Raw genomic sequence first — 12672 nt, 5'->3', positions numbered from 1 at the left:
TTTCAATAATAATTTAAAATATATGAATGTTCATAGGACTGATTAGAACTACAGAACCCAATTCATAAAAGTTGAGTTGAGTTAAAAGATTTTTCTGTTGTTGTTGAGGAAAAATGCATAATTAGTTATTAAATTATTTGGAAGGGGTATTTATGGAAAATCAGGTCAAAATTAATAGCTATTTTCCCAACTTCCTCGTCCCGCGTCTAAAATTATATTACGTAATTAAAAACAGGGCGTTACTTGATTTTAAGTATTTTATTTTTGGAAATTTGGGTCAAAATTATTATTTATTTATTCTTCTTTTTATTTCAACATAGAAGTAGCTTTCAACTTCAAATTATTTATTGTATTTTATGGAATTAAATTGAAAGTTTAAAATTAAAATAAATTAGGAAAATTTTATATTTATTAGAAGAATTATGTCCCAAATCTTAATCTAAATAATTGGAACAAGAATTTTATGAATAAAAGTTATTTCATGGATACTTCATATCAAAGTTGAATTATCAACTCATTAATTATACATTAATATGTGTGGGACCCACAAATGAAGGAAAAAAAAAAATTAAGACAACCTTTGACTCGCGGCGGGTTGAATGATCCACGTCGGCGGACTAGTCATATTGGGTCTGATAGGGCAGGCGAGTTGAGGTGGACGTGGAGGGTGACACGTGGAAATTTCTTCTATATAATTCCAACATATTTATATTAGTTATTTTTAGGAGGAAAAAAAATATATATATATTTGAATTATTATTATTTTAATTAAAATGAGAGAAACTTGGCTCCTCAAAATCAAATTATTATTATTATTTTTAATTAAAACCTTATCTAAAATCTCCAAAGGGCAAAGGGCAAAGGGCAAATACGACTGAACTCCACAGAAAGTTGAAAGCGAAAATGGATGGATTGCAGCAATTGGGGGTTCCATTGATGGGCATTGTTGCAGCGGCAGCCATTACCTTCTACGCCGTAAGCTTTTCTGAGATTCGAGAGGTATCCTTCTTTCTCCATTTTCTTTTATTTTGAGATCATGGATTTGTTGTCGCTGTTCGTTCTCTGTTTGTGATTATTATGGAAAATTATTAATGGTTTTAAATCTGGAGGAATGTGAAGAAATCATTCAGAGATTTGGATGAATCTGAGGATGAGAATCCAGGGTTTAAGATGACTGCAAGTTCGAGAGAGAGGCGAGCGAGAAGGAAGGCTGAAAAGGAAGCGAAACGATGAGAATTTCTCTCTTACTCTTCTCACTTTTCTTCATTTTCTTTAAGCTTTCATTCCTTATTTTGGTGCCTTATCTGTATATTTTAAGTTATACACTTGGAGACCACGATCAACCGGTGTGAGGTTTAAATTTTTATGTTTTCGAAGTTTTTCGACTTAAACAACAACCCGATGAGTTCTCCAAGTGAACAAGCATTGGATATTCCATCCTATCTCGAATCTCTCACGCCAAAACTAATGGATTCGTTAGGAAGAGATTTTCACACCCTTATAAAGAATGTTTCGTTCTCCTATTCGATCGATGTGGGATCTCACAAAAACTTTCAACACATACCTCACTTTCCCATGAAAATGTGTACCAGTTCGATCGTTTTTATAACGACAACAGACAACAGACCATCTGAAAACCAACGCTTCTGTTGAGGATTGAATTAACTTCAACAGAATGATTATTATTATAAGAAACGTTTCTGAAAGAGAGCAAATTTAACTTTGAAACCCAAATAAACTTGTTTTTATTCAGAGATGATCTTAAGAATCTAGTAGTTGAGTGACATTTCTCAACAGCATCCAAAGGCTTTATTTCAACTTACAAATTGGTGTGGGACAAGATTACAGACTATCATTGATGTCTTCTGTACAAGACACAAGCCGATCAACTTTTCACCACCATCAAAGCATTTGACCATCACGGGCAAGGGTTTCTTTGTTCCTTTAGAGCAAGCAAGACAGGATCTGGTTCCTAAAGCCCTTTCGCTGTAATTATTTGCAGCAGCTACCTCTGAGCCTTCAGCTCCTTCACTCTCTCTTCAGTAGCCTTTAGAGCATTCCCATAGATGCTGATTAACTGGAAACAAGAACAATGACTTAAATTCTAACAAAAGTGTTTTGAGATTGAAAATCAATCCCAATAAGCTTTCAGGGATACCTCATCAACTTCTTGAGGAGAGATGATAAATGGTGGAGACATCATTATAGTATCCCCTGCAACACGTACAAGCATACCATTTTTCTGACATTCGGCTCCAAAGTATGCACCGACTCCTGTTTTCAAGGCAAATAACAAGCTTTCATCATAAGTATGGCCCTGGTAGATCAAAATCAAGGTCCACTAAATTGCTGGGTCTGTGATTTTGGGGTAAAGCTGATCCAAAATCATGATGACATGATATTGTTGGGAGAGGAGTCCCATCGACTAATTAAGAGGATGATCGTGGATTTATAAGTAAAGAATACATCTCCATTGATATGAGGTTTTTTTAGGAAATCAAAAGTAAAGACGAGAGCTTATGCTCAAAGTGGACAATATCATACTATTATAGAAAGTCGTGATTCCTAACCGATATAAGCTACTGTGTTAGTCTTTTTTCAAGACTTACGAAGTTGGGGTGAACCAAACCTTCGCAAGCTGTTTTCTAGAGATGAGCCATTAAGATGAATAACCAACTATGGGAATTACATAAAACATACCCCATTCAGGAGGGAAGGGATCATTTGGTGATTTATTGTCTACAAACTCTGTGCCCAAGATCAAGCCAGTCCCTCGTATCTGCAAAAATCACGGTCATTGTTAAGAACTGAAAATGGTTCAGATTCATAAGCCAAACCTAACTACTTGTGGAACTCTCTGTACCTCTCCAACGATAGGGCTGTCAGAGAAAGCTTTAAGGCCATCTTGAAACCTTGAGGAAATGCTATTTACTTTATCCACAATATTCCTTTCCCTACAATGAAATGAAGTAAACTTCCCGACAATATGGTAATTTTAAACATATGCACTATATCACGGTCATGCTTGCTACTGCCAAGAAAAATGCGATTGTTTCCATCCTATACGTCAGTTCGTATTGTAACAATTACATATATTGTTTTTATGCTTAAAACAATAATTGCACCCTCGAACTCCAATATGATAATTTTAAGGGTTATCTTTGTCATTCTCAATCAACGAATATTATAACTCCAAAAGCAATGGTGTAGCAACATACTTGTAGATCTTGAGTGTTTCAATTGCAACAGCACATGAAACCGGGTGTCCAGAATATGTAAATCCATGAGCAAAGGAACCTGGAAGTAATATTATTGAACAGGACTAGGTAAGTTACTGGACTCAAATTTATTAACCGCGACGACTAGTTTATTCTATAAGCCATGTACCAAGCTTGTTGCTTTGAGAGTGAACCACATCAGAGATTTCAGGGCTCACAATAACAGCTCCAATTGGCATGTATCCCGAGGAAAGCGCCTACACAGTCCAGTCCACTGTCAGATTCAAACAAAAACGATGAAACAAGATATCTGGTTAAGTTGAATCTGTTCGAACTTCACCTTTGCAAGAGATACAAGGTCTGGTTTAATATTGTATTTATCGCATCCAAACATTGTCCCTAGTCTTCCAAAGGCACAGATTACCTATAATAAATATTGAAGATAGCTCCTGGTTCATATTGGAATCATTCTTCTAAACAAAGTGAAATGATGAAGAAAATTGCAATTAGCACGTACCTCATCAGCAATAAAAAGTATATCATACTTCTTGACCACAGCTTGGATCTGCAACAGAAATAAGAAATACATCATTCACATAACTGGAATAGCAATAACAGAGGCAAAAACTGTGTCCTAAAGATGAGTCTGGTCCACAAGCAATGAAGAAATCTGTTTCATTGAGTTTCTTGATTCATCTGAACTTTTCTTTTTCCTGGATTGCTCATACTAAGGAGATTCCAGCTTTTGTCATCCTCAAAGCTTTTGGTTTAAATTTGCCTAATCTCATCAACAAGCTAATGACCAAAGTTGTATTTGCAGTAAGTTCGAGAAAACAGCTAAGAATGAAGGGCCAACTGCCTAAATTTTCATAAGCCAGCTTCTGATAATGAGCATACACGATAAGATAGTGAGGTTGATGGAGTTTATTCATGCCATCGTGTAAACAAGCCAGTCCTCATAGTTTAGGTTAATGTCAGCGTTAATAAATTGAGTTTTCTTCAATACCTTTGCAGTTTAAAGAGCTTACCTTTTCAAAATAAGTAGCAGGTGGAGGAATCACACCACCAGCTCCCATGACAGGTTCAGCGATGAACGCAGCAATCTGAAGGGTAAAACCAGACATGGGAGAAGGAATGAATTATTGTAATTCAAAGTAGAGTATTCAAGCTTACCGTTTCTGGTCCCTCCTTGAGTATAAGGTCTTCTAAGTTTTTGGCTAATCTGGTTGAGAACTCTTCCTCTGTCTCACCTGAGATAAGGATGATAGCAATTGAACGACGTGAAAAAAAGTAAAAGAATGTTTACTGACTGTCTATCCAGGCGTAGATCAGAACCTGGAAGATGGTAACGCCAGTAATGTGGACAATCAGTGTGCAGAACAAATGGAGCTGGAATGTCAAACTTTTGGTGCAAAGCCGGAAGGCTGTGGAAAAATATATCAAAACAACAAAAATAACATTCAAGTAAGTATTCCTTTTAACAAGAGATATAATGTCCATTTCCTTCACATTAACCTACCCAGTAAGACTGGCTGATATTAATGTTGAGCCATGGTACCTGTTGAATAGAAGAGTGCAAGGAAGAAAATAGTTAATTGAACAGAACAGAAAGAAATGATACATATCAATATCAGCCAAGTGATTTTCGCTTACGCTTTTGAGCGAGCAATGAACTTCTTCTTATTCGGTCTTCCAAGTGCATTGTTATAGTACCATACCAGCTTGACCTATCACACGTTTTAAGCACAAAATGAATTACTTGGTTGCATGGATGCAAAGCTTTTAGTCCTGTTAGTTTCATAGTTTTTTCTTCCTTTATTTGCGAGTAAAAAAAAACCTGAGTATCATTGGCCTCTGAACCACTGTTAACAAAAAATACTTTCCCCATTTTCCTTGCAGTAAACATTTCAAGGAGTTCCTTGGCCAGATCCTGTCACATAAGAACAGCAAGAAAGTGAAACTAATGAAAGGAGCATTTCTTTCTTTCTTTCTTTCTTTAACTGCAAAAAGAGGGCAAAAAAGAAGGTCAAGGTTGCATAGGATACCAAAGAAGGCCTCGTTGTACGATTCCAAAAGGAGTGGTAAAATGGCAAGGTATTCAATTGTGAAGTAGCAGCTGCCACAAGTCGTGGTTCGTTTCCCCCTACAAATTCCAACATTGCTTAACTAACTAAAACCAAAGAATTTAGAAAAGAAAAGTACTCAAATCATATAAAGCAATCAAAAATTTGCATCATACTGAAATGCCAGAACTTTTTATACCAAGAAATTCTCCTTATGTCTGCTGCATCCAAAATTTGGACTAACATTTGGAGCATTTGAAACTAATGAACTTGAGGCTATCAAATTAACATACTTGATTCTCATCCGTCTTTGATCTTTTTTTGTATCCCAAAAAGTTAGGAAAAACTCCAAATTATAACTAGGAGTCTAGAATACTCCATATCAGTGTAGTTTTTATCTTTCATAAAGTATCAGCACGTAAGCTAGTAGGATAAAACAACAACGATGGAACTGTTTTGTGGTACCTAAAGATGTGCACCATAGACCGGCAAGAGAGTCAAGGTACTTCTTTCCATCAATGTCATATACATATGAGCCCTGTATCACCATAGAATTTGAAGTCTGAATGAAAAGGCTATACCTTCTAATTAAATCAAAACAGAACGAACATAACTTCTCTTTTATTATCCATTCGATTGGAAGATATCGTTAGGCTGATACCTCGGATTTCTCTATGATTAGTGGATGAACATCAGTGGTCTGCCATCCTGCAGTGAAAGGTGCAAGCATATCATGCCCCTTAAACCTGAAATTCAAGCATGTTTGTGGTCAATGAGAAACTCAATGTAATCCAAGCAAGCATTGATATCACAAATCATGCATGAGAATGCAAAGAAGGAATAAAATGTACCCTGGATCATCTTTTTGAACTGAAGCCCCTGTACCGTAGAAGCGGGACAGACAGGGAGCTAGGATGGCTAGGATGCCATGTTCCTGTGAAGCTCTACTAGAAGCAGTGACGGCTTTTGTAAAGCTACCAAACTGCAAAAAGAAAAAAGAAAAACAGAGAAAGAACCATCATAATTTGAAAAACTCTTGGAACTGTTACCAAGAAAGAGGATCTAAATTGGCATTGCTGATATCAAATGATAGATATTGTCGAAAAATAAAATTAGTTTCACCTTTTAAATTGATGTTGGCATGCGCAGAGGAAACCAAATTATGAAGGTTACATAGTAACAACTTCATAAACAACAAAATAATTAAAGGGAAAACATTAGCTTCTAAAATTATTGTTCTAAGTAGCCTTTGATCTCGATTCCTCATTAAAACTCGATAATCTGAAACTACGAATGCAGATTAAAACAGAGGACAACAAAGATAACTCAAGAACAACCTGCCCAGGAAAGAGAAGCGCCACTGGAAACAGAATCCCATCGGTTTTAAACTCAAAAACAAAAAACAGGAGAAGTTTTTCAATCACGCTTTATCATGCGTCTTCCCACCAATGATGCATTAAAAACAAAACTAATAATGATGCTGATGATTAGATCAAAGCAGGAAAAGTAAAGCAGCAGCGATGGCAAGTATCTTCAAAACGAAAAATCATTGGAAAACAAAAAGAAACCGAATAGATTTCCACAAATTTCAATGGATAAACACGAAATGACGAACATCAGAAACAAAATCGCAGACTCAGAAAGCCAAAAAAACAAAACGAAACAAAGTAGCAATCGATCCAACAAAGCAAACGAACAAAATCAAAGTACGGAATCAAAAAGTGGAAGGAAGGAGACGATTGAAACGGGCGTTTGATTTGATACCTGAGACCTAAGAGTAGAACGAAGGAGATGATTGAAGGCCATTGTCGCTTGGTCTCCTACAAACGCAAGCGAGAGAAATGGAGCTCAAATGGGTGTGTGGTGCTGAAATTATAGAAAATTGGAAGCTAATGGGCCGGTAATCGATCCGTGGGTCTGGGATCGTGTTCCATGCGTCGAAACTTCGCTTCAGAAACGTGACAGGAATCTTAATGATTCAGTAGTTGACAGCAAAGAGAGAAAGGTCAAACAAACATTTTACTCTCACCTAAGGATTGTTCTTATTAATCTGTCCACGTAATCTCAATCCCCCATAAAGTAATTTACTTTCCGGAAAAAGAAATAATAATAAATAAAAACATTCCTTTCTATAATAATAGAAACCTTATGAGCCCTATTAACAACCGTAACTAGAGATATCTACGAGGTGGGGTCGAATCAAATATTCCTCTCTATTCCATCTCTACTTATTTTTTATTCTCGATCCTTATAAAAATTTTCATTAATTTTTGTAGGTATCGAAGTCAGGATTCCATACCTGAAATATGCAGGATCTAATTCGTGCCCAAAGAATTTTTCTCCATTTTTTTAATTAAAAAACAATAGTGCTTCTAAATAAACTTTCTTAATGGGTCCTTCCCATTTTTTTTTTTATGTAAATAAAACATAATGTAATTTATGAACTTAATAAGGGTGTACATTCAACCCACAACCCGGACCAACCCAACCTAAACTATAAGGGTTGGGTTGGGTTGAATTAGCATTTTGAGCAGGGTTGGGTTCATTTTTCTAAACCCGAACTAAATTGGTTCGATTTTGATTTGTAGGACAAAATTAAAATAAAATTAGTTACATTAAAAAAACCAAAAGGTGGACAAAATTGACCATTTGAAAGAAAAATAAGAATCAAATTGGCAGTTTTCTTCCGAGAGATAAGGACAGAAAAGGAAAGAAGAGGCCAATTTGGACTCCACACCACCAACTACAACTACTCACTTAATGTCTATCCTATTCTTATTTGGATTTTAATACACATTGGACATCAAATCTCATCCACAACACCTTACAATAATGTTTTGACCAAATGGGTCTATTTAATTTTAATAAACACCTAAAAGATTATTTTCAGAAAATTAAAAGAATCCAATAACATATTCTAACAATAAACAATTGAATTTTAATCCACTGGTAAATGATGGTGTCAATTGATTATTAGAAAAAATATTGGAGAAATGAGGTGGATAATAATAATTCAATGGAGTTCATAGGCTAATAATTATAAAATAAAATAAATAATAATAATAAAAAAGAATAAAAATAACTAGGAATATACTTTTGGCTACAACTTTGAGAGATGGAGAAAAACAGAGATTCCCACCTCAATTAGAATGCATCCTTTGAGGAAACTGCTTCGCATGTTGACCGACCAATTGAGTTTGCAAACAATGTCAGGTAGCGCAAGATTTGAGGACCAATAATAGACCCCCTCCATTTGGCTTTCTTTCTAATTACACCTTTCAGACAGCCAAATCATATGCTTTCAAAACTGACCCGACCAATCGACCGACCTACCTATGTACCTACCTTAAACGAGAAGCGGATGGACGGTTATGATCGTAACCACCGGGGACAAAAACAGGAAGTTGGTTTGAAGCTGAATCCCTTCTGAATCTTGATTCCCGAGTTAGGTTTGCTGTCATTCTTTCTTGGCTTTCTCTCGAGGTGGAAACCCTATCGCTTCTCAAACCGTCTCGAGAAGGGATATTCAGTAGAGGACCACCAAAGAAAATGGAATCTCCAGTGTACATTAACTTGTCTGATTGCTGCAATGGAGCTTTTGTGTTGGAAGATGATGTAGGTTGCAATGGAACAACTGGCTTTCGGGCATTGTTGCTTGTTTCAGCATTTAAACTCGGCAAACCTATCTGCACAGACGATCTAGGAGGACGAGTTTCTGAAGCTGATACAGGAACTGAGACATACCTCCCGGCTTCTTGGTCCCACACAACAGATGTCTTTCTGACGTCTCTGAGAAGAGAAGTGGCTGGAGCTGAAAGAAGAGATGGATCAGTAATGCCTCCCCTCCGAGCAACCTTATCATCAAGCCCAGAAGTATGCAATCTGGGGTCAGTGGCGATAGGGTAGGATGCCTTGGAAGAATACGGATGTTCAGGAACAGGAAGTGATGATGCAGCGGTAAAACGACCCAGACCGTTACCATGTGGGAGAGGACTGAGAGTGACTGTTTCATGCACATGGCTTGGACTACTGAAGCTACTCATGCTCTGCGTTCCGGTTTCGTAATCATCGGGACTAGCTTGACCAGGAGCCAAAGAGTTTCTTATGGGAGAGAGCCTAAGATCATGCTTGATCTCTTTATTTACACCAGTGTCAATACTCACACTGCTTCTAACGCTTACATTTCCGCTGGAGCTCAATTCAGGATCTTGGAAACGGCGGTTATCAAGAGGCCTCAGAACAGATGATGATGCTCTAGCTTTGGCTGCTGCCTTCATGGCCTCATTGGAGTCCAGCTTTGCAAGCTTCCAAGCACTGAGACGAACAGCTCGTTTGGGCACTTTTGACCCTCTTTCAGAAGCTCCAACTGCATCTGGATCAACAGTAGATGGGACCATTCCTGGCTCCAGGTGAGGCACCACTTCATCCTAATGCATTTAAATGGGCTTCGTTAGTAACAAAAGCTTGTGAGCTAGGTCTCTAAGGATAAAACAGAAATATGATAAATAACATCAAAGCGAAAATGCCAATCACAGAGTAGTATGATGTATTCATTTCCACACAGAGGGTTACGGAAAAAAAATTGAAAAGTTATCGTCAACAGCACGACAGACGATAAAGGAGCTTGAACTAAATTTGTTAATGTTCCATGGCTTCGCACTAATACATTTTAGTAACAAAGTTGCATATAAATTTTTATCCTTCCATATTTTTAATTGAAAACCTCTTTGCGCTCGGTTACATTTACTGATTCGTAATGCTTTGGTTTCCAAAGCCCATGCTTCAATTTCTCCCTTGCTGAATTTAGACATAATAAAATAGGAGCACGTGAAAAATAACTATCAAGATACATAAAATACTTACCGCAGTGAAAAAAAATGGAAACAACCAACTAAAAAGTGCAAAGGAAAAGGTAAGTTTCTTAATAAAGAACAAAATAAAGATACCTGATAATCAATAAAAACCCTTGGAGGTGTACACCATGCCCCCTTGTATTGTAAACCAAGAGAACTTCCGCCACTCAAACCAGTGGTAGCAGAACCAGATGGAGAGTATAGTATATTTGGCAATTCTTCGTCAACAGAAGCTGCTGCAGGTGCCTCACTCGTAGCCCTCATCGCAACAACAAATTCATAGGTTGTAATCCCCTATTTCAACACACGTAGATAACTAGTGAGGAAATGAGGAATTCCAAGCCCCAATTAACTGCCTAATCGAAGATCCATTAATTTACCGAATTGATGAAAGATATAGAAATATTGTATTGATTTCAAATGAAGCACTGTATATTGAACTATTAACGCATACCACAGCATCTCCCAAAGATCAAGTAAATATCATCACCGTCATGGAAAATGAAAACAGTATTCAAGCTCTCACCACTTACCTTTTTTATTAATATCATGTGGAAGAAGAACAATTCGCCCAGTGGGATACAGGCTAGCATGGAAACTACAGTGCATAACGCCTGGGTAAAACCAAATTTAAATTAGCAATTAGCACTTCACTTGATTTTTAGTCTGTTATAGGCAAGCTACAAAAATTCTGCATCCGGTACAAGCTGAAATTATTTAATTTGTTCTTACCACAACTGTCGCAAAGGGGGCACGAGAAAAGCCATTTCCAAGTCGATCAATAATTTCAGTTTCCATGCCTTTTTTATTAACAAAAGAACGCACAAAAACAGCAATACCCACTCCAGCTTCAACAATAAGCTGAACCATAAAGACAAAATGTTATTGGCAGCAAAAGGGAGTATACTGTGGTTTCATAGAACAGCATTCAGTTTTTAATACTTACCCAAACAAGACTTACTGCCATAAGAGAAATAAAGGTAATATAGTTTTTCTGCCCCACACAGTTATTGAGCCACTGCAGCCAAGTTGAAAAGAGAGTCAATCTCCAGGTAAAAACCTTAACATAATGAAAATCTAAAACAAACTAAATGACTTAAAAAACAAAAGGTATACCCGGCAATGGTGATCAAAGCCATCAACACATTTATCACAACTTCTACAATGTTTGCTGAACTCGCGCACCTGCCCAACACAACCATTCATAGTTCGTTAATAAAACTGAAATAAAAATTTTGGGACCAAAGAAGCATGCAGCTAAGCCAATGAAAAAAGAATTATGCATGTAAACCATCGGGAAAGTATGTTGCTCCAAAAATGTATTTGCAAAAAATCAGTTGCTAAATGATTAGGTCTAGCCCAATAAATGGAGAGGTAAATATAAACCGAGAATATAGAATGATATTATTGGTCCTATATATAAGCAAACATTAGTCCTTTAAACTCATTGAACAACATTGATTTCAATAGATGAATCAAAGGGTATCGTTGTAACATTTGAAAAAACAGTATTACATCAATTCCCCCATCTATTAAGAAGAAGAAGAAGAAGAAGAAGAAGAAGACGACGAATCTGAAGACCAAAAGTTTTATGATGCCTTAGACTGATATTATGAAATTATAATAAAAATGATGGTTGCTACATTAGAAACAAGGAAAGGTTTTTCTGATATCGGTAAAGATATAGCTGTATCCAGTAGACTGATACTTGGTTGGCAGTTTACATCTCAAACTAAATGGCCTATACATCATTGTCGCTAATAAATAATCACGAGTCTCCAGGAAAAGTATTGTTCTTATCATTCAATAAAGATTCAGAACAAACTTGATAAGGAGAAAATAATGAACAAACGTCAATGTGAAAAATAAAAAAAAAAAATCTTTTAAAATTATACTCTAATGAACAAGTTTCAAAACCTTGACCATGTTGCATGATTATATAAAACTACTACTAAATGCATGAAGGAAAACATGTACAAGTAAAGCAAAATATTAACATTCACCGTTCTGACCAACTAAAATTCTATACATATTTTTAGTTGGGAACAAAGATAATGCATGGAGGCATCCAAACCAAATACCTCAGCATTGCACAACGTGCAGAATAAAGCATCCTCGGCAGCACTTAGAGGGTCAGCTGTTCCATCCCTTTTTCGACAATCTTCATGTACAAATAATGCACAACAAACTAGTGCAATATTATCAGCACTACGGACTGTTGGTTGTTCCATTGGATTGTCTACTCTACCAATTTCTCCTACAGATCCATTCCTACTCATATTAGGTCCTGATATGGAACTTCTGGAAGCTGATGATGCGAAAGAATGTCTACTGTTGACCATTTCATCTAAATTTTGTGGTAAACTCTTCAATGATAAACCTTGATTATTGTTGGGGTTTTTTTTCCGATTATCAAATTTGGACATAATACCAGGGTCGGCAGGATTAATTGCAGTACATCTAACATAAAGAATGAATACAAGGAGTGCCTGCAATCCAAAGATTCAGAAAATGAAATGAAAAAAAAAAAAAAAAAAA

The 12672-nt window shown here is 36.5% G+C and overlaps 2 protein-coding genes and 1 long non-coding RNA gene across 3 annotated transcripts in view; 1 reads left to right on the top strand and 2 right to left on the bottom strand.

Annotated features, from left to right (window-relative positions):
• The first annotated feature begins 802 nt into the window (after nt 1-802).
• LOC111447382 lies at nt 803-1366 on the top strand. Its single transcript, XR_002711256.1, has 2 exons — nt 803-999; nt 1120-1366. It is a non-coding gene; the product is annotated as an uncharacterized LOC111447382 (long non-coding RNA).
• Nucleotides 1367-1702: 336 nt separating this feature from the next.
• On the bottom strand, nt 1703-7272 carry LOC111447381 (gamma aminobutyrate transaminase 1, mitochondrial-like). The gene is made up of 19 exons (XM_023086525.1): nt 7046-7272; nt 6133-6263; nt 5943-6027; nt 5747-5819; nt 5264-5361; nt 5056-5148; nt 4872-4945; nt 4738-4776; nt 4554-4642; nt 4392-4468; nt 4247-4321; nt 3736-3783; nt 3559-3642; nt 3388-3475; nt 3219-3297; nt 2864-2954; nt 2701-2779; nt 2159-2274; nt 1703-2077 (listed from the first exon to the last, which is right to left on the bottom strand). The coding sequence occupies exons 1-19, from the start codon at nt 7085-7087 to the stop codon at nt 2006-2008; spliced, it is 1533 nt and encodes a 510-aa protein (XP_022942293.1). The 5' UTR covers nt 7088-7272; the 3' UTR covers nt 1703-2005.
• Nucleotides 7273-8291: 1019 nt separating this feature from the next.
• LOC111447378 (probable protein S-acyltransferase 19) overlaps nt 8292-12672 on the bottom strand; it is a 6502-nt gene continuing 2121 nt past the window's right edge. The window contains exons 3-9 of the mRNA XM_023086523.1: nt 12216-12623; nt 11251-11319; nt 11081-11152; nt 10867-10995; nt 10668-10748; nt 10228-10428; nt 8292-9708 (exon numbers count right to left, since the gene is read on the bottom strand). Of these exons, the coding sequence (XP_022942291.1) occupies nt 8623-9708; nt 10228-10428; nt 10668-10748; nt 10867-10995; nt 11081-11152; nt 11251-11319; nt 12216-12623 (2046 nt within the window). The 3' untranslated portion in view covers nt 8292-8622. The remainder of the gene's footprint in view (nt 9709-10227; nt 10429-10667; nt 10749-10866; nt 10996-11080; nt 11153-11250; nt 11320-12215; nt 12624-12672) is intronic.

Source organism: Cucurbita moschata, unplaced genomic scaffold (genome assembly GCF_002738365.1).
Source record: "Cucurbita moschata cultivar Rifu unplaced genomic scaffold, Cmos_1.0 Cmo_Scf00009, whole genome shotgun sequence".
Classification (NCBI taxonomy): Eukaryota; Viridiplantae; Streptophyta; class Magnoliopsida; order Cucurbitales; family Cucurbitaceae; genus Cucurbita; species Cucurbita moschata.
The sequence above is the reverse complement of the archived record's forward strand: the minus strand, read 5'-3'. Positions and strand labels throughout refer to the sequence as shown.